The sequence below is a fragment of the Leptopilina boulardi genome, unplaced genomic scaffold (assembly GCF_019393585.1).
Source record: "Leptopilina boulardi isolate dan_hultmark-lab unplaced genomic scaffold, ZJU_Lbou_2.1 LbouV2_122, whole genome shotgun sequence".
Taxonomy (NCBI): Eukaryota; Metazoa; Arthropoda; class Insecta; order Hymenoptera; family Figitidae; genus Leptopilina; species Leptopilina boulardi.
The window spans coordinates 2,606,539-2,626,176 of record NW_026137666.1 but is presented as its reverse complement, the minus strand read 5'-3'; the positions used below and the strand labels follow the sequence as shown (position 1 = coordinate 2,626,176).

The 19,638-nt window shown below is 33.1% G+C and overlaps 2 protein-coding genes across 2 annotated transcripts; both read right to left on the bottom strand.

Moving 5' to 3' along the window:
* Positions 1–7,478: 7,478 nt before the first annotated feature.
* On the bottom strand, positions 7,479–8,804 carry LOC127287121 (uncharacterized). Its single transcript, XM_051313885.1, has 2 exons — positions 8,513–8,804; positions 7,479–7,746 (listed from the first exon to the last, which is right to left on the bottom strand). The coding sequence occupies exons 1-2, from the start codon at positions 8,777–8,779 to the stop codon at positions 7,606–7,608; spliced, it is 408 nt and encodes a 135-aa protein (XP_051169842.1). The 5' UTR covers positions 8,780–8,804; the 3' UTR covers positions 7,479–7,605.
* A 7,562-nt stretch (positions 8,805–16,366) lies between these two features.
* LOC127287370 (uncharacterized) lies at positions 16,367–17,332 on the bottom strand. Its single transcript, XM_051314259.1, has one exon. It carries the CDS (start codon positions 17,330–17,332, stop codon positions 16,367–16,369), a length of 966 nt encoding a protein of 321 aa, XP_051170216.1.
* Positions 17,333–19,638: the final 2,306 nt, after the last annotated feature.

Here is a 19,638-nt window from a genome sequence, read left to right as displayed (position 1 = left end):
CCTGATTGGTTGAGACCCTCCATCGAAAATCAGCCCTACCACCTTACTACTACATCGTTCCTACAGCTCACGCTTACGACAAGTATACTAGTGTAGAAGTGGTGGGGATGGTTTCTGTAGTCCGTGCTGGAACGCGATTAACATGGTCATGATTAATGCTTTATAACAAAAAAACTAAATAGAAAAGTACAATTTTTAACTTTTGTATCTGAAAGAGCAACTCAAGATCTATCGACTGATATCAAAAACTCAATTTTCATTTTTTTGCAGCTAAGGTCCCTTTCCTCATGGAACGTCACAGATAACTGTTCTAGCTTGGATAAATTATGCGCAACTCCTTCGATTAAATCCCACTGGAAATCGGAGAACTGCTTCTGGACCATCGAGTTATTTTCATCCGACTTCATATCATAAACGGCGTTTAGCTTTGACCACATTTCTTTCGCTGAAGTACAACATAAAAGAAGATCCAATGGCTTCTTGTCAACAGTTTTTACTATTAATTTTCGGGCGGCTTTATCTGCTTTCTTATATTTAACACTTAACGTGTCAAAATTATCCGCACCTTCTACAGGAGCAACCAAGGTTCCTCCACACACTTTCAACAAGTCTTCGTCTTCTTCCAACAATGTTCTGATTTCGATTCTCCATTGCAACCAATTGTCATTATCTCTTAATTTTTCAACTTTTACGCTCGAAAAATCCATCGTGTAATTAAAAGAGACACAATATTACATTAAGAGTTTATTCAAATATATGATGTATTTCAATGTGTTTACACAATAAGGCATTTATTTCGACTGACTGACAAGCAGGACGACATCGTCACAATCCCTTCTACCTTCTTATCATTAGATCGCGCAGAATCGTAATGAGTTTTTCTTTTACTCATAGAGTTTTCTTTAATATAATATAATATTCAAACTCTAACAATTACATATATTTTTACGTGAATATGTTCATATTTAAAAAAACAAATGACATTCAGTCATTTATTTGTTTATGTATCATAATAGTTCAACGTCAAAATTTTCGTGCAATTATAATTCCAATTATTCAAAATTTCAAGTTATTATACATATATTATATATATTTCGGAAAATTGATTTAAATGTAAAATAACCAAGAATTGTAGGAAAAAAAATTACTCTCGGATATATTTATGTGCAATCAAAGCCGTCCAAAGACAACAAATTTTATTGGGATTGTCAGTTGGTGCGCAGGAAAGAATGCAAAGGACGTGCAATAACATTGCAGACTGTCGAAGAGCTATTTGTATTAAAAGGTCCAGAACAATCTCCTCATGAACATGCGCCAAACCAAGATGCAGTCAAAGCTGAATTGGTAAAGGTTAATTTAAAACGAGCTGCTGATGAACACCCAGAATGTCCTCTAGCGCAGGTATTACTTTAATTCTAAACGTATTTATTTTATTTTTCAATAAATATCCAAATATTTATTGAATTTTTGTACATATGATTTTAACTTCAACAGATTGTGCACATTTTTATGATTAACCTGATTTTACTGAATATAGTGTTAATTTAAAATCTTTTAACATATTATTAAAAGTGATTAATGGATGATTTAGTGTTTCTTTTATACTGAGTAGTAGTTTTTCTAATGAGAAGCCGAAAAAAGTCCCCCATTATCGGGTTATTGGTGAAAACGTTCACCGCATGCTCATCATTTCATAAAAATGATGTAAATTAATTTTTGCTTTAAATTCGAAGAATATTTTAATTTTTTAATTTAAATGTTGAGATTTGTTGTAATCAGGAATATTTAAAAAAAAATAATTTTGAAATTTTTTCTAGTGTTTAAAACGTAGCATCGACTGCCAGGATCATTAGCGACGGCAATACAATATATTTATAATTTGTTACATTGGTTAAATTATTTTCAATTAGTTATTTTGGTTACGTTGTTAAATTAGATTGTTTTCAGGAAACTTATAACTGTTTGGAACTGGTTATTGTCATTTAATAGAATTTTTAGTAGTTTTTTAATTTCTTGTAGTTTAGAAGAGTAGCCATCCTTTTTCTACAAAATTTTGAAAATTCATATCTAAAAAAATTTATCCAATTTTTCAAAAATAAAAAATGTATTTCATGTTTTTCTACAAAGAGTAAGAAAAAAATATATTTAGCCGAATGTTGACGTGATAGTTTGGAGGGCAGGTTTCAGTCAGTAAAAACACTTTATTGTAGAAAAGAATATTCGTTTATTCTGACGATGTAACGTGGACGCGGTCGAGAACAAAAGTGGTAAAGAGGGGAGAGACAAGCGAGCGAAGAAGAAGTGCGTACGCATACAGTCGTGACGTATTACTACTAGAGTCAATCGAGAAACATACGGCGCGTAAATACAATATTTCAACACTCCCTCCCAAAATTGATTCTCTCGTAGTTAAGTTATATCACAAATAACTAAAAAATTAAAATCACATTACGGTCGTATTTACTTTTTCGTTTAAGAACTAAAAATATATAAAATCATATTAACGTACAAAAAAAGCTTAAACTTACTGCTCGTAGTTTTAACAAAAACTATATTAAAATTAACTTTAATTTATATATATAATTTTAATCACAACCAGAATTTTCATTGGCACGTTGGTTTTCTTTTTACTTTATGTCTTCGTATATATTGTAACGATATGCTCTATCTCTCTCTACGAATTTCCTATATTCCCGTCGAACATATGCTCAACGGAAAATTCCATAGAGAAGACGCTACAAAAATGGCGTTGATTATACACTTTTCCGATTTATAAATTCCACGCTTCGAATTTATAAAAAGACCCACGGTGATCCGTTTAGAGGTTCCTCCTCAGCGCCAGGTAAAAGATTACCCGGATCCCCGTTGACCGTTTCGAAGTGTGAACTCTACCCGGGCTAGCTCGACTTACCGCGAGTTCACACATTACACTAAGCGAAACATTTATTTTATTCTCAGGACGTGAGTTACACACACAGGTGAGAGAGAACGACACACTACACTGAATTTAATAAATAAAACACTGTAATTAAAATAATTTTTATATAAATTATTTCTGAATTTATTAAATAACTCAATTATTACACTCGAGAAATCCACACTACTAGGCGGTGAGATCAGCCGGTGAGAACAGGTTGGCGTCCATTTTCCTTGCCATGCGGTCGGCCAATATTTTCCTGTTTATTCTCGGTTTTTCCGTGCAATTTCACTACAAGGATGCCAAATGACAGGAAGAACTGCTCACTAACCTTTTATTTTATTTAATATCTTCCGATATTCCATATCTGCGGTTATACCGGTAAAACAATTAAACGAGATAAATAATAAATTGATTTTGTGTCTTAATCGGTGAGTAGCCAAATTCGAACTGATTTGCAACAGCAGGGTCGCCTGACCCAGTGACCTGCGCAATGCGTGTGGCCCCAGAGGGTTGACATCCTCGGTATACTTCCGTGTCAGATCTCAATCAATATCGGATGTGATTATTAATTATGTGAATAATTAATAATAAAACTCCAAAAATGTGAAGATCTTCTTCATTGAAATCTTCTTTCTCACCCGACTGATCAAGTTTTATAAAATAACAAAATAATAATTTGAGCAAATGTGGATTTCTCTATTTATTGAGAAATATATTATCGCTCTTTTTCAGTAATAATTTGTACATGTTTTCTTTTACAAATTATTATAAACAAAGTAAATAAAGTAAGAGTTATATATAAAAAATACAATAATTATCTTTTACAAAATAATAACCAATAAAGAAAAATATAAAGGTTGAGTCCGGGTTTGGCTATTATTTTTCTTACTTTATATCAAAAACGCGATATTTAATTAATATTAAAAATTCTACTAATAACTTAGTTTTCGGCGAAACCTCTGAAAACTGTTTTAAACGGGGTAATTAAATTACCACGTTACAATATATATATATATATATATATATAAAATTACTTGAGTCCTTTAGGTAAAATATTAGTTCACTTGAGTATCAATGGAAAATATCAATCTACTCTCGTCACATGGTACATTGGTCGTCAGCTTGCGAAGAACTAGTCGCTATCGCTGTAACAAACTATTAGAAAAACAAGTATTATTAAAAAAAACTGTCGTTTATTACAGTTCATGGTAAGTAATGGATAAACAGTCATTTTTAAAAACAGTTCCTCAATCAGTAACTATCGTGATTAAGAATTTTGTCTCGCAATTGAGTGTGAACGTCGAAATCAAGAGGTTTGGTCCTAATGTCGGCTAATTGTTTCTTAGTCGAGACCCACTCAATATTTACTCTGTCGTATTTGACACATTCTTTTACATAATCTTGATGAACATCGGTCATATGTCTTAGTCTATTTCCACCATTAGTCTTACTACAGATCGTTGCGGCTTTGTTATCGCATTTCAAAGTCGCTGGGAGAAAACTTTAAACAAAGATTCTCATTAGAGATTTATTAGTCGCGATTATTTCCTGACAAGCCTGACTCATCGCAACAAATTCAGCTTCACAGGTTGAAAGAGCAACATAAGTTTGTTTATTGGCTCGCCAAGCAATCGTATCACCAAACAGTCGTATCAGAAAACCGCAAGTCGAGATGGAATTTTTGCAATCCGCGAAACTTGCGTCGGAATAAGCTAGCAAGTCGTTTCTTTTGCTCAGAAATTTTAGACCTAATTCTTTCGTTCCTTTGAGGTACTGAAAAACTCTTTTGACCATGTTCCATTCGTTTTCGGGCGGATTGATTTGATGTCTACTCAACACATTAACCGCGTAAGCTATATCTGGACGTGTAGCCGCAGATAAGTACAAAAGACTACCTATCGTTTCTCTGTAAGGAATGTCCAGAGATTTTTCGTTACTTTCGTCACACTCAACTTCTTCTCGTTGCCTTCGTTCGCGATTCATTACCTGTCGAGTTATCGTCGGTGTGTTTTTCGGGAATTCATTGTCAAAACCAAATTTTGTTAGAATTTTCTCAATGTAATTTTCTTGAGTGACAGTCATTATTTTTATATCTCTTTGTCTTCGTATGTTCATGCCTAGATAATGTTTTGGTTCGCCTAAATCAGTCATTTCAAACGAGATCATGAGTTTTTCTTTAATTTCTAGCATTTTCTTACGGTCATTACTAGCAAGTAAAATGTCGTCTACATAAATCAATAAAATAACTATTGAATCATCTGAACGCCAAGTGAACAAACAGGGTTCATAATCGTCATTTACTAGTCCCAACGAAAGAGCTGCTTCAGAGAACATTTTGTTCCATTGTTTGGGACTAACTCGTAAACCATAAATTGCTTTGTGCAGCTTGCAAACCTTTAACTGTGGTGAATTTTCGGATATTTCTACTCCATCTGGAATTTCCATATAAATTTCGTCTTCTAAAATACCATTTAAAAAGGCGGGTTTGACGTCTAATTGATAAGCTTCTAAATCGTAATAATTTATAATAGCGAGAATAGTTCGAACTAAAGTGAGTCGAGAAACTGGAGCGTAAGTTTCTTTCAAATCATACGAATTCGAGTCTTTAAAACCACGAATTACTAATCTAGCTTTAAATTTAATTTTTCCGGGACTGTCGTATTTTCGTTTAAAAACCCATCTCGAATCTATGATGTTTGCCTTTTTACCGTTCTTGCCAAATTTCGGTCGATCTACGATTGACCAAACTTTATTTTTATTCAATGATTATAATTCGTCGTCGATAGCTTTTAACCACTCGTTTTTATCAGAAGATTTAATTGCTTGTTTAAAATTTAACGGATCGTCATTTAATTCGGCATGTAAGCAAAATAAAATTTTATCTTCGGTTTTATTTTTTGTTCTAGTTAACTCGTCTTCTAAACACGGAACGGTGTAATTAATCGGAATATCTGTTAAGTCTGACACTTGTAAAAAGCTAATGTCGACTACTTTTCGACTACGTGTTTTATAGGGTTCTCTCGTTAACTTAATCTTTTTCGCATTTCCGTTTGATTTTTCTCCCTCCGTTTCTAAAAGTCTTTTTCGAGGTCTACCACGTTTCTTTAGTTGAACTCCCTCCGATTCTATCAACTCTTCGTCAATTTTTTGAAAATCAGTTTTATTTTCGTCATCGAATTTTATAAACCAATCGTTTACTGATAGATTCATTTCTGGATTTGGCCAGTATTGAATAGAGTCTTTTTTGAATCGGTCGCCGTAAACTACTTTTTCGTTAAATCTGACATTTCGAGATTCAAAGAATTTTCCGGATTCTGGGTTAAGAAACACGTAATCTGTCGTAGTATAGCCTACTAGAATACCTCGTATAGCTCGCGCAGAAAACTTGGATTCTGGTTTTCGTGTAATTGACCAATAAGCTAAACAACCGAATCGTTTAATTTGATTTAAATCAAAATGGAAATGGGGAGCAAATATCTTTAATGGAGCTTCAAAATCAATTGATTTATGTGGTGTTCTGTTGTAAACATAGGTTGCTACTCCGAATGCTAAATCCCACATATTTGGCGGAAGTTTAGAATCGAACATAAGAGATCTTATCTTTTTTTGAATCGTTTGGTTAAATCTTTCTGACACACCGTTGTGTTAAGGAGTGTCGGGATTAGCGCACTGTCGTTCTATTCCTTCGCGTACGAATACATCGTTCGTATAACCACCCATGTATTCGGATCCCTGATCTGGTCTTAAATAGCAAATTTTTTCGTTAGTACCGAGTAAGTTTCGAGAACTTTTAATAAACTTTTCTAAACATGATCCGGTCTCGTCTTTGGTTTTCATTGGATAAGCCAATGCCATTCGTGAATAATCGTCGATGAATACTACTATGTATTGAAATCCGTGAGGATGTGTAGGTGGAGAGATTTTCTCCATTACATCCGAATGGATAATTTGTAACGGTCGTGTTGCTCTTGTTCTCTCGTTTTTAAAAGGTAATTTCGTTAATTTACTTAAGGCACAAACTTCACAATTCAAAATACTATCATCGAAGACAACTGTCTGTAATTCTTTATTATTTTTCCATAACTCCTGTAATTTACGTAAATAACTCACAGAAGCATGGCCCATACGACTATGCCAAACCACTGCTTTACTCAAGTTTACATTGTCGTTTTTGGATTCTTTTAAAGGAGTGAGTTTTTTTATCAAAAATGTTAACACACTTGTCATCTAAGTAAGTCGAATAACCTGCCTCAGCTAATTTTCTTAGTGAAAGAAGATTTGCTCAGCGAAATTAATTTTTAGTTCGTTACTCGTACCTGTACGTGACTGTCTTTGTTGATTTTGTGAACTGTCAGTTTTGTTAGCTAAATGTTTTTTGTTTTGACTGTCGTTATTGTTTTTGACAAATTGTTTATTTTTATTATTAGAAATTTTGAAAGGGTTCGAATGTTTAAAATTTGTATTTTCTTTATTTTTGAACTGTCGTTTGTTATTTGAACGATACTGAAAATTGTACTTATTGTTTAGATTGAACCAACGCTTACCTGTGATTCCACGACCTCTACCTCGTCCTGCTCCTCCTTGTCGTGCCAGTCGTTGAGGACACTGGAAAGCTTTGTGGGCCGTGAACTCCTGACATTCATAGCATTTTTTAAGACCTTGTCCCTTTAAAGGACACTCGTTATTCATGTGTCCAAATTCGTCGCATTCGTAACAACGTTAGTGAATTTTGTTTTGCCGGAGTTTGCATATTGGACGGAAGCTACAGTAGTTTGATTAGAAGCCGGATGTGTCTTGTTTGCCGCTTGCAAACGGTTGGCTTCAGCCTGCACAATAAACATTTTCAGTGTATCGAAATTTAAACTTTTGCCTGTTTGACTTTTTGTCATAAATTCTATCGATTGAACTTCGGGAATTTTATTCATTATAGCGTTAAATAAAGCGTCGCGTTTTTCTTCGTCAGCTAATGGTGTGGAACCGGGAATATTTTCATAGTTTAAAATTATATCTTCGAATCTATCAATGAATTTAATTGCCGTTTGTCGTTTCGGATCGTACTGAATTGTATATAGTTGTTTTCGCGCAGTTACAGTCGTTAAATTTACTTCGCATCGTTTAAATTCTTTTAATTTATTTAAAATTTCGTTAGGGTCTTGAAGAAGTAAAACTCGTGAGTGATATGCTTTATCTATTCGATTTATCAAAATGTCGCGAACTTTAAAATGAAGTTTTTCTTTTTGTTTTTCGTTCAAACCATCTGGGGGAGGAATTGACGAATCAACTACGTAAAGTAACTCGGAAGTTCGTAATTCAGAAAACAAAAACTCGTGAAAATGTTCGAATTTACTTTGAGGTGTTATTTTGTAATCGTATTTAATACCACTGTCTTTGCCAATTAATTCAATTTTAATTGCCTCTTTAATCTGATTAAAAAACTTTTGAATTGTTTGAATTAATTTTAGAATCGTTAACTGTCGTTATATTATTGTTAGACAATTGATTATCATTAGGAACTTTCGTTTGAACTAGGGGAATAGTAAATTTAGAATTTTGTGCTAAAATTACATCCTCTGTAATTTTGGGTCGTTTTACCTGCATATCTTTTTCACGTTGATCCAACCATAATTTCATGCTGTCCTGCATGCTTGAATGCATTTTGTGGGTGACATCCATAACTTTTTCTAATTGGGTCAGTTTAGAACTCAATCTGACCTCAATTTCAGAAAATTGTTCCAATTTTTTGTCGATCACATCGTTTGTGTCTAACTGTCGTTTAAGATTTAGATTTGGGAGTGGTTGATTATTGTTACTTAAATTTTTGTCATTTTGTGCCATCGTCTCATCTTTAGAACTGTCCATCGTCTCGTTAATACTGCCGTTTTTGTTTTTCACTATTTCTTCGGGTAATTTATTTTTGTCTGTACTGTCGTTATTATTGTCCGTCGTTCCAGTCGTTAACTCAATTTTGTCAATACCTTTGTCAATACTTTTCGTAATTGCTGTCATTAAATTGTTTTTGTGATATTCGTCAGTTTTGTCGTCGACTTCCAGGATTGACGAAAATTGTTTCTTGATGGTTCCTGTATTATTTCCTGGAGCGGGAACAATTTCAGTTTGGGCTGCTGAAATTTTTTGGTTGTCTTCGAGTCCAGAACCCTTCGTTGCATCTGGTGACACACCTACCAGGAATAATTTGAAAATTCATAAAATAGTCATTAATGAAAATATGTTGTCGACAACACAATCGTACAATCGTTTATTATAAACAAATCGTTAAATAAAATTTATAAAACATCGTTAATAAAACATTTTGTTTAAGTTTACTAGTCACCTGGTTTATTAAAGCATTCGTCAATCAAATTTTGTATATCAGAAATTATTTCCGCTTCATCGACAGAAACGATTGGCGGAACATTGTTCTGATTTTGTATATTATCAGCAACCTCTTTTATTGATTCAGTGTTTGGATCCACTGTTGGGTCTTGTGCACTATTGCTGGTGACGTCGCCGCCCTCTGGTTTTGACTTGTGATATGCACTTCGTACTTCCTCTCGTAAAATGTCCCATTCATTTTTGAGAGATTGTTTGCTTTTAAAAATTATTCAATAAATAAGTAAAATAAACACTCGTTAATCAATCGTTAGTAAAGTAAAAACAGTCAAATATCAAAATTTGTGCTATCATTAGTCTGCTCTTGAGACATTAAAACAGAACACATGTTTAAATGAATCAGAACTGATTCGTTTTTCCAACCCCGTTACTTTCGTTGTTACGAAAAACAAACCTAGTCATTTCAAATTTTCGAGAACGAACACAATTCTTTCCAAAAGAAATGACCCAGAGACACGGATTCATGTGTCATTAAATTTATTAAAGCAAACATTTCGTTAAAATTCAAAAACTTTCGTTAATATTAACTGGTTCTTCGTTTATTTAGCAATTAGGGTAACGGCACCAGTGAAGGAACTGACACCAGTGAAAGAACAAATTTCATGTTTTGCATTCTAATTAGTGTAATAAGCAATTTGGTATTATAAATTATATATTTTTATGTTCCTTATTTAATTTATGTCTTTAGTATCTAAGATACCTAGAGAGTTAACACGTAAATTTTATAAAAAAAAATTTTTAAAAATGTTGTGTTGCAAATTTATCTTCAACAATAAGAACTCTTCTCTGACACGTTATTTCTTTTTTCACATTTAACTAATTTAAACTGCCTTAAATCGTCGGTCTTCTTTATACTAAATTTATCTTGTGTATTAGAAATACTTCTTTTCATTTAAAAGCTAATAAAATATTAATTTGCCATAAGAAAAGCAAATTCCGTCATTGGGGGGTTTTTTTTTTTTAATTACTAGTGAAAGAACAGAAATGTTTTTTCACTGGTTCCAATGCAATCCAATGAAGGAACACCTTCAACGAATAGTCTGAAGTCAAACAAAAAAATGACAAAATCAAATAGGTTAACACTGTTATGTTACAATAATATTGTCAAAATAAATTGCAAGTAGATGATTGATTGTAGGTTATAAATGCATTTTCAATTAAAAATAAGATTCTGCAAACTTAGTTAAAAAATATTTATAATTATCATTAATTTACCTTTATTTTAGTATATTACAAACATTATATTACTTTATCTTTGTTTTAATATATTTTTTAAATATATTTTAAATATATATTTCACATCGTTCTTTTACTGGATGCAGAAAATTCTTTCATTAGACAATTTGTTCTTTCACTGGTGAAATAGGTATGTTTTACTTATTAATTAAAATTTTAATTAACATCTTATATTTCTGAAAATTAAATATGACCTTCGCATTCTACACTTAATTAGCTATCGAAAAAAAATTGGTAAAAAAATTTTCAATAACTGCATTCAAAAATAATAAATGATAAAAGTATGCATTTCCTTAAATGTTCTTTCACTGGTGCCGTTACCCTACTTTACGACGTCTATTCCTTAATAGAAGTATTTATGAAAAATATTTCAATAAATAAATCATTAGTAAAGAAAAAAAATCAATTTACTTATTTTTGAAAAGAACCCGTGGAGAAGTTTCCCTAAGTTTCCTTATCGAAAACTGAAATTTGATAAGTTTCTGATAGGGAAAAATGCAGAATTTTGGTTAGGTCCTGACGTTTTTCGTGACGCTTGTTTTTCTCAAAAATTAGTTTTAATGGTTAATAGCGAGAAGAATAACAAGAACCCTACGATTGCCCTTTGAGAACTTTCAATTTAACTTTTATTTAACTTTCAATTTTTGATTAATTATAATGTCAGGTTATATTACTATATTATTTTTTATAAAAATATAATTAAACTGTAAAAAGAAAATTTGTAGTTTATATAATTCATTAGAAAATATAATGAATTTAAATTATTAAGAATGTGAAAATAATTTTAAATATGTAGCAATCAATTCGAAGATATTAAAAAATAAAAATGTCTTATTTACTGGTAAAATCTCCTTGAACTTTGAGAAATTATTTTGTATGATGTTTTTGTAATACAAAAATTATTTTATTAAACGTTAATATGTTACCATATATTAACTATTTAAAATATTTTAATCCCAAAAATACAATTTTTAAAAAAAAATTATTAATATACTCTGGCACATGATAACAAAACCTTTTACTATTTTTGAGTTGGCAAAATCTGCGCAGAATATATTTATATGTGAAATCACAAAAACAAACAGAAAATGTTTTCACGACAAAAATTGATTTTAATTAATCATATTATTCTATTTGCTGCTCTTTTTTTAAGGCCTACCCTTATAATGTTATTTTTGTTCCTTAATAAATATATATGACAGTCATAATTTTATAAATAAAAATGAGTATATATCAAAAAAAACATTAAGGTGAGATTTTAAATATTTTCTTGACAAAAACAATAAAATATTTTGTTTATAATTTTCTCTTTTACAAATTATTGATCGAAAAATTAAGTAAAATAGTTTTTATGCAAAAATATGTAAACATTTAAATAGAAAAATATTTGTTCTTCTAAATCGTTGATCAGAAACGTTGTGAACCTCACTAAAGTAATTTATTAATTATTAGACTAACTATTTTATTTCAGCACATGCACAAAATAACAATATTCCTGGTAGCACAATATAAAAATCTTAATTGTAAGTTTCGTGTTAAAATAATACTGGTCCAAATTTTCTACTATTTATAATAAATAAAATAACCTTAAATTATCATTCAATAAAAATGATAGTAAGTTGAAAGTAATCGAAAGACGGTCGTAGGGTTCTTGTAGGGTTCTCACTATTGGGTACTATGAATCATTTTTATAAAAAATCAAGCGTCACAAGAAACCTCTGGGCCTAATCAGAAATCTGCATTTTTCCACATCAGAATCATACAAGTAATAGGGAAATATTACAAGGCCCTTACGATTTCCCTATTTAAGTTTCTCCTCGGGAAAGACTAAATTCGTAAAACTGTATACTCGTTAAACATTTTCTCCTTCAAAGACATAGACGTGCGCAGGCGCATGCTCATGCAGGCACAGACACGCAAAACACGTGTAAAGAAAGAGAGAGAAAGAGAATCAAAAATTCGTTTTTATTTAAATTGAAAAATCCAGAAACAGTCGTGTTAAGAAAAATATTTAACTGTCGTTTTTATGTGCGCTTGAATAACGAAGCCCCACAAAAAAAAAGTGTCGTGCGCGGCAGACCAGACTAGTCATTTCCCATGTATTTTGACGCGCTGAACACGAATCCGAAGTCCGTTTTGCTCCATCACGTCAGGATTTTTTTCTAACCTCCAAAAACCTGTCGGATTTTGAGAGGTAGGCTATTTTTTTAAAAAATTGATGGATTTACTTCAAACTTGGTATCTAGGGGTTTTTTGGGTCGCTGATTACGAATCTAAAGTTAGATTTTCAAAACTAGAAATGGAAATTCTTATATACATAAGTAAGGTATTCATGTCTTTTTATGGTAGCGCACTCTTTTGTCTTCAAAGGATCTGTGTAATGGTTTTCTTTTCAAATTGGTGCCTCCAGGTACAATATCCCTTTTCAGCATCCAACAGTAGTCGGCCATCATATTTACATCCCATCTTCCTTGATAACGACGCTCAAATTCTTTCAGATCTTGATGGAATCGTTCTCCTTGTTCTTCACTATAATCTCCCAAATTTTCAGGGAATTGATCCCGATGCGAGTCTAAGTAATGCAACTTTATGCTCATTAAGCATCCTAACTTACCAAAGTTTTTAGTCATATCACTAACTATTTGCTCCCAATTTTCACTCTTGTGATTACCCAGAAAATTTTCGACAACTGCTTTAAAACTAAGCCATGCGGCTTTCTCCTTTTTATTCATCTTGGTGATAAATTGCTCATCTTTTAACAATTTGCAAATACGTGGTCCGTCGAAAACCCCTTCTTTTAGTTTCGCATCAGAGATTTCTGGAAACTTTTGTTCCAGGTATTTGAAACAGTTTCCTTTTTTATCTAAGGCTTTGACAAACTGTTTAATTGCTCCTAGTTTCGTGTGTAAAGGCGGAATTATCACCTTTGAAGGGTCGATATCGTCCGCCATATTGGAGCCGCCATTTTCAATTTTGAAAATCTAACTTTAGATTCGTAATCAGCGACCCAAAAAACCCCTAGATACCAAGTTTGAAGTAAATCCATCAATTTTTACAAAATTCATCCGCCATTTTGAATTTTGAAAATCTAACTTCAAATTCGTCATCAGCGACCCAAAAAACCCCTAGATACCAAGTTTGAAGTAAATCCATCAATTTTTTAAAAAAATAGCCTACCTCTCAAAATCCGACAGGCTTTTGGAGGTTAGAAAAAAATCCTGACGTGATGGAGCAAAACGGACTTCGGATTCGTGTTCATCGCGTCAAAATACATGAGAAATGACTAGTCTGGTCTGCCGCGCACGACATTTTTTTTGTGGGGCTGTGTAACAATCTCACTTACTCAGACTGATCGTTTCTCCTTCATTGAAGGTCACGGTAAAACTCGAACCGTCCATATTCACGTGGACCAAAACTTCTTCGTCCTTCATACCCAGAATAAATCGGCATCGATTTACAATACTTTTCATTGTGGACGACACCGTTGAAAACACTGCAGTTCATTGAAACTTTACACAATCGTCAAATCTTTCATTAGTCGCAAAACTGTTCAAAGCCGAAAATGGCTTCCACGCAAACCCGGGACACGAGGAGACCACGCCGCAAAACTATCACTTGAAAAACCCGATTTTCTTTAACACTGATTTTATTTCGCGCAGTGGAAAGCGTTCCTGCGGCCCATAACCTGTTGACTTGATAGTTTTGAGGGCAGGTTTCAGTCAGTAAAAAGACTTTATTGTAGAAAAGAATATTCGTTTATTCTGACGATGTAACGTGGACGCGGTCAAAAACAAAAGTGGTAAAGAGGGGAGAGACGAGCGAGCGAAGAAGAAGTGCGCACGCATACAGTCGTGACGTACTACTACTAGAGTCAATCGAGAAACATACGGCGCGTAAATACAATATTTCAACACCGAATTTAAAAGGTCATAGGTAAATCTCACGTGGAGTCGCCCATATACAGTTTGCATTTTACCAATATTTATAAAATTTATCGCTATTTTAGTTGTAATCTTTCTTTTAATCTTGAAAATAAGTGTATCATGATGAGGAAGCTAATTAATCATGAAATTAACACCTTGTTTTTTATTTATTTATCTTTTGCTTTGATTTTATTGTATTATTTGGTTAGATTTACTTTAATTTGTGACGCGGTAATTTTAATGTAGAATATCTTTTAAATGTCTGTTTAGGGTAATTCTAAAATCGTCAAATGTCGCGTATTTTTGAATTATTGTAATTTCTTCCATGAATGATCTTAAACGTTTGTTTTATGAATAAATTATTAATTATTTTATTCTAATGATCGAAAATGATTTTCTCGAACCTACACTTCTTAGTTTAAGTTCGTGGCAACCTTGTAACTGTAATTTCAATAACCTTGTCCTGAAAGTTAAAATTACACAGCCCACACAGCACAATAACTTTCTGTAACTTTACAGCAGACTTACGATATTATAAACATACAGATAATAAATTATACAATATATCATATATTTTTTTACAATAAATCGAAAAAACCGTTTCAATATTTAAAAAAATCATTTTTTCGTGTCACATACGTCTTGCTTAATCTCAAAAAATATGAAAGGTGAGTTATAGTTAGTTAATTATGTCTACAGACTTTACAAATTGAATTCAAGTAGGAACGCCATTTATGCATTTTTAACGCTTCTGTCACCGCCACGCACGACGCCAGTTGGAACGCCATGACGCTCAAGTGGTTAATATAATTTACTGCGCAGCCTTAAGTGCTATAGGAAGCTACTGTGCATAAATATTGTTTAAACTAATTTATTAATATTTTATCCTTACCATGTAAGCTTACCTTCTAATAGTTTACAATGACAAAGTACGTTTACAGTAATCTTAACATGTAATCTTGCAGTAGCCTTCCCCTGTAAGTTCAATGTATGGCGGACATTTTAAGTTTACCTTAATCTTACTGTAAGTTTACATTGTAATATTACAAAACTTACAGGAAAGTCTGCTATAAAATTGTACTAAATTGTGCTGTGTGGGAGTTGGCAACCCTACACAAAGAGAAAAAAGGAGAACCGCTTAACCTCTCGGTAAAGCAGTTCTTTTAAATGAGAGTCAGCTGTTTGACCGCTGGGAAAGTGAGCTGTTCGCTTCTCGAAGGGTGAACGAGTACGCTTTTTGAGGAAAGCGGGTTAGCTTTCCAGAAGGTGAAACGACAAAAGGTGAACGGTTACTCCTCAAAAGATAAACGGTTCTCCTTTTGCGGCGAAACTGCTGCTCCCTGACGAGTGAGAACAGCTCACAACTGCCAAATCAAGCGGTTTTCCTTTCTTTTCTCCGTGTATAATTAAGTAATCTGAATTTTCAACTACATGAAAGTTAATAAAATTGTTTATACGTTGCAGGCAAAATTCATTAATCGTTTGAATTTGCCTTCCCCAATAATTATTGGGAAAATAGAGAATCTCTTTTTCTTAGGGTGAGAAATAAAAGTCTTGGTTTACATAAGATAATTCTAAGCATTTATTAAACATGTCTTTATGCCTTGAGATTTCGCAAAGGACTGGCATATTTGGGCCTTACATTTCTTTTAAAAATAAATAATAAAAATGTTTATAATGCTCTTGCGCAGCAACATACTGGCCCCATTGAACTATACAGTTCAATACAAAGAATATATACTTATTACTTATATTATGGATTTGAGTATTCATTCTTAAATCAAAGTTTACATGATTGTAGTATTTAAGACAGAAAGAAAACATTTGACTGATACACTAAATTAATTGTACAGTCCCATCAATGAATCCCTTTTTTTCATATTTCAAATCACTACACTTATTCAATGTCAATTGGTAAAGGTGATATTTTCTTGACACTTCTCTTGTATTCACCACGCGCAGTTTTAACAGTTACCACGCGTATAACACCTTCGTTATCAGGATGAATGGCTACGATTCGACCGAGGGCCCAATGCATTGGTGGTATATTGTCCTCTTTAACTGTAACAAGTGTACCAATCTTTAGATCCTTCGTAGAACCCGTGTGCCATTTTTTGCGCACGGTTTGCTCGTGCAAGTACTCCTTGTACCAACGATTCCAAAAGTGTTGTCGCATTTGCTCCACATGTTGCCACGATGATAATCGTCCCGATGGCAGTTGTCTGATATCGTGTTCTGGTATACTTGTTAAAACATCACCAATCAGGAAATGGCTAGGAGTTAAAGTATTTAAATCATTTGGATCAGGTGAAAGAGGAGTCAAAGGTCGGGAGTTAAGGATAGCTTCTATTTCCGTTACGTAAGTGAGCAATACTTCAAATGTTAATAAATTATTGCCTATTACTCGAGTCAGGTGATATTTCAAAGATTTTACCGCGGATTCCCATAGACCGACAAAATGAGGTGACCTTGGTGGTATAAAATGCCGATTTACATTTTTATTAACTAAAGAATTTGTTACTTTGTCATTATGCGATTGAGAACTTAATAAAGCGTATAAATCTTTAATTTCACGTTTCGCCCCTTGAAAATTTGTAGCGTTATCAGAATATAAATTTGAACTTTTACCTCTTCTAGCGAAAAATCGTTTTAGTGCAGCTAAAAAAGCGTCAGTGGTCAAATCACTGACAATCTCAAAATGTACAGCTTTGGTAGAGAAGCACACAAAAACTGCAACATACACCTTTTCCTTGTTACGATTTCTGTGCTTCTTTTCCTTGATATAGAAAGGGCCGCAATAATCAATCCCGGAGTTCAAAAACGGTCTGTCATACACGACACGATTTTTAGGAAGGTTTCCCATTATATAATTAGGTATTTCTGGTTTTGCTTTACGACACGGAACACATTTTCGAATGACGGTTTTTACTACACTACGGCCATTAACTATCCAATAAGATTTTCGAATTGAGTGGAGTGTAGCTTGCGTACCGCTATGCAGATTTTTTACGTGATTCTCGCGAATTATTATCAAAGATGTGATTTTATTATGTTTACGCAACAAATTTGGATGCTTTTGATAATACGGTAACTCAGAATTTTAAAGTCGACCGCCTACTCTGATAATTTCTTTTGAATCTAAAAATGGATTCAAAGCAGCAAGCTTCCCTTCTACCGATCCTCTTGAGTTTAATACTTTCAATTCGCTCGGAAATGATACAATTTGTACGAGTTTCATTATACGATTACTGGACAAATTTAATTCGGCAGTTGTGAGAGGACCTTTAACAACCTCTTTGTTTACTTTGATTCTTATAAAACGCATACAATATGCTAACACGCGTTTTAATTTAGAAAATGATTCGAATTTTCGCAAGATAGAATACGTTACATTTGCTGTAGCGATGAGCGCAACAGTAGGTGCACGACGTTCTGGTATTTCGATTATTTCTAATTCTGTGATAGGCCAGTTGGTTTCACTTTCGCATAACCAATTTGGCCCATTTTGCCATAGTTTGTTTTCAATCATTTCGGTTGGCGACAGACCGCGAGATACAAAATCGGCAGGATTTTGTTCGATTCGAATATGGCGCCAAGCGAAAGTAGACGTAATTTTTTGTATTTCAGATACACGATTTGCGACAAAAGTTTTTAACATATGTGACGGTGTATTTATCCAATGCAATACGATTGTTGAATCTGACCAAAATATTACTTTGTTAAATTTTAAACGTCGCAATGCATGTATGGTTACTTCAAATAATTTTGATAATAATAATGCTCCACAAAGCTCTAATCGAGGAAGAGATGTTGCTTTCAAGGGAGCCACCCGTGATTTAGAACAAATAAGCTGAGAGAAACAATTGCCGAGTTTATCAACGGAACGCAAATATATACACGCACTGTATGCTTTCTCACTTGCATCACAGAAACAATGCAATTGTAAGCATTCATAATCTTGGATAACAATTTTTCGATCAAATTTTATGTCGTTTAATAAATGTAGTTCGTTACGATACGTTTGCCAAATTGTGTGTAATGTTATGGGTAAAGATTGATCACATTCTAATTGCAATTGCCACAATTGCTGCATGATTATTTTTGCCCGCACAATTACGGGCCCTAATAAACCTAGCGGATCAAATAATTTTGCGATTTCTGAGAGTACATTTCTCTTTGTGATTTTATCCGATTTATTAATCTTTTGAATATTATATCGACGCCTCCCGTTCATATAATACTTATTGAAACTGCAATGCAATATAAGTCTTATTCAAATTTTCGTGCCATATAAGTCTTATGGAAATTTCAGTGCTATATAATTCTTATTCAATATAATTATTGTATTGTACGGAAACTTGAATAAGAATTATATAGCACTGAACTTTCAATAAGACTTATATGGCACGAAAATTTGAATAAGACTTATATTGCATTGCAGTTTCAATAAGCATTATATGAACGGGAGGCGTCGATATGTAAATGTATCGTTAGTTGAATTCCATTGAATACCGAGCGTTTTCGCGGTGTTGTCCTCATTTATTACAAATTGAGCACTGTTAGTCGACTTAGATAATGACGAAATGAGACTGGGATCGTTTGAAGCCCACTGCCTAAGTTCTAAGCCTGCCGATTTAGTGATATCGATTAATTCAGGAATCAAAGATTGTGCCTTTTCTTTTGTACTCTCTCCGGTCAACATATCATCGACATAGAAATCTTCTTTTAATATGAAACTCGCCCGCGGATAAGATTCTGCCTCCGTCTCTGGCCAATTGTTTTAATGTGCGAATTACCAGAAACGAGGAAGAAGATACTCCGTACGTTACTGTATTCAGGTTATACGTTTTGATTTGATTTTTCGTATCGTCACGCCATAAAATTTTGTGAAATTTTCTATCGTCGGGATGTAATGCTATTTGTCGATACATTTTTGCTATGTCCGCTATAAATGCATATATGAGAGATTCTTTTTCAATCGCCCCAGCCCAAAAAGTCAATGTTCTGGGATTGGCTTCATACTTTGGTAAATTGTTGTCCTATATGATAGTAATAAATCCCTAAAATATAAACTCAATAAAAAAATATTTGTAGAAAGTAGAGGGGGTTGAAGTTTTGACGTTAAGGGTAACATTGTCATTTTCAAATCCGTATAACTATGACAAAAGT

What these genes read in the sequence shown, in the direction of transcription:
- LOC127287121 (XM_051313885.1), bottom strand. Translation starts at nt 8,779, where the DNA reads ATGGACAGTTCTAAAGATGAGACGATGGCACAAAATGACAAAAATTTA. An exon ending in AACGTGAAAAAGATATGCAG is followed by an intron (nt 7,747 to 8,512) that starts GTAAAACGACCC and finishes TTTATTGTGCAG; the next exon opens with GCTGAAGCCAACCGTTTGCA.
- LOC127287370 (XM_051314259.1), bottom strand. Translation starts at nt 17,332, where the DNA reads ATGGGAAACCTTCCTAAAAATCGTGTCGTGTATGACAGACCGTTTTTG.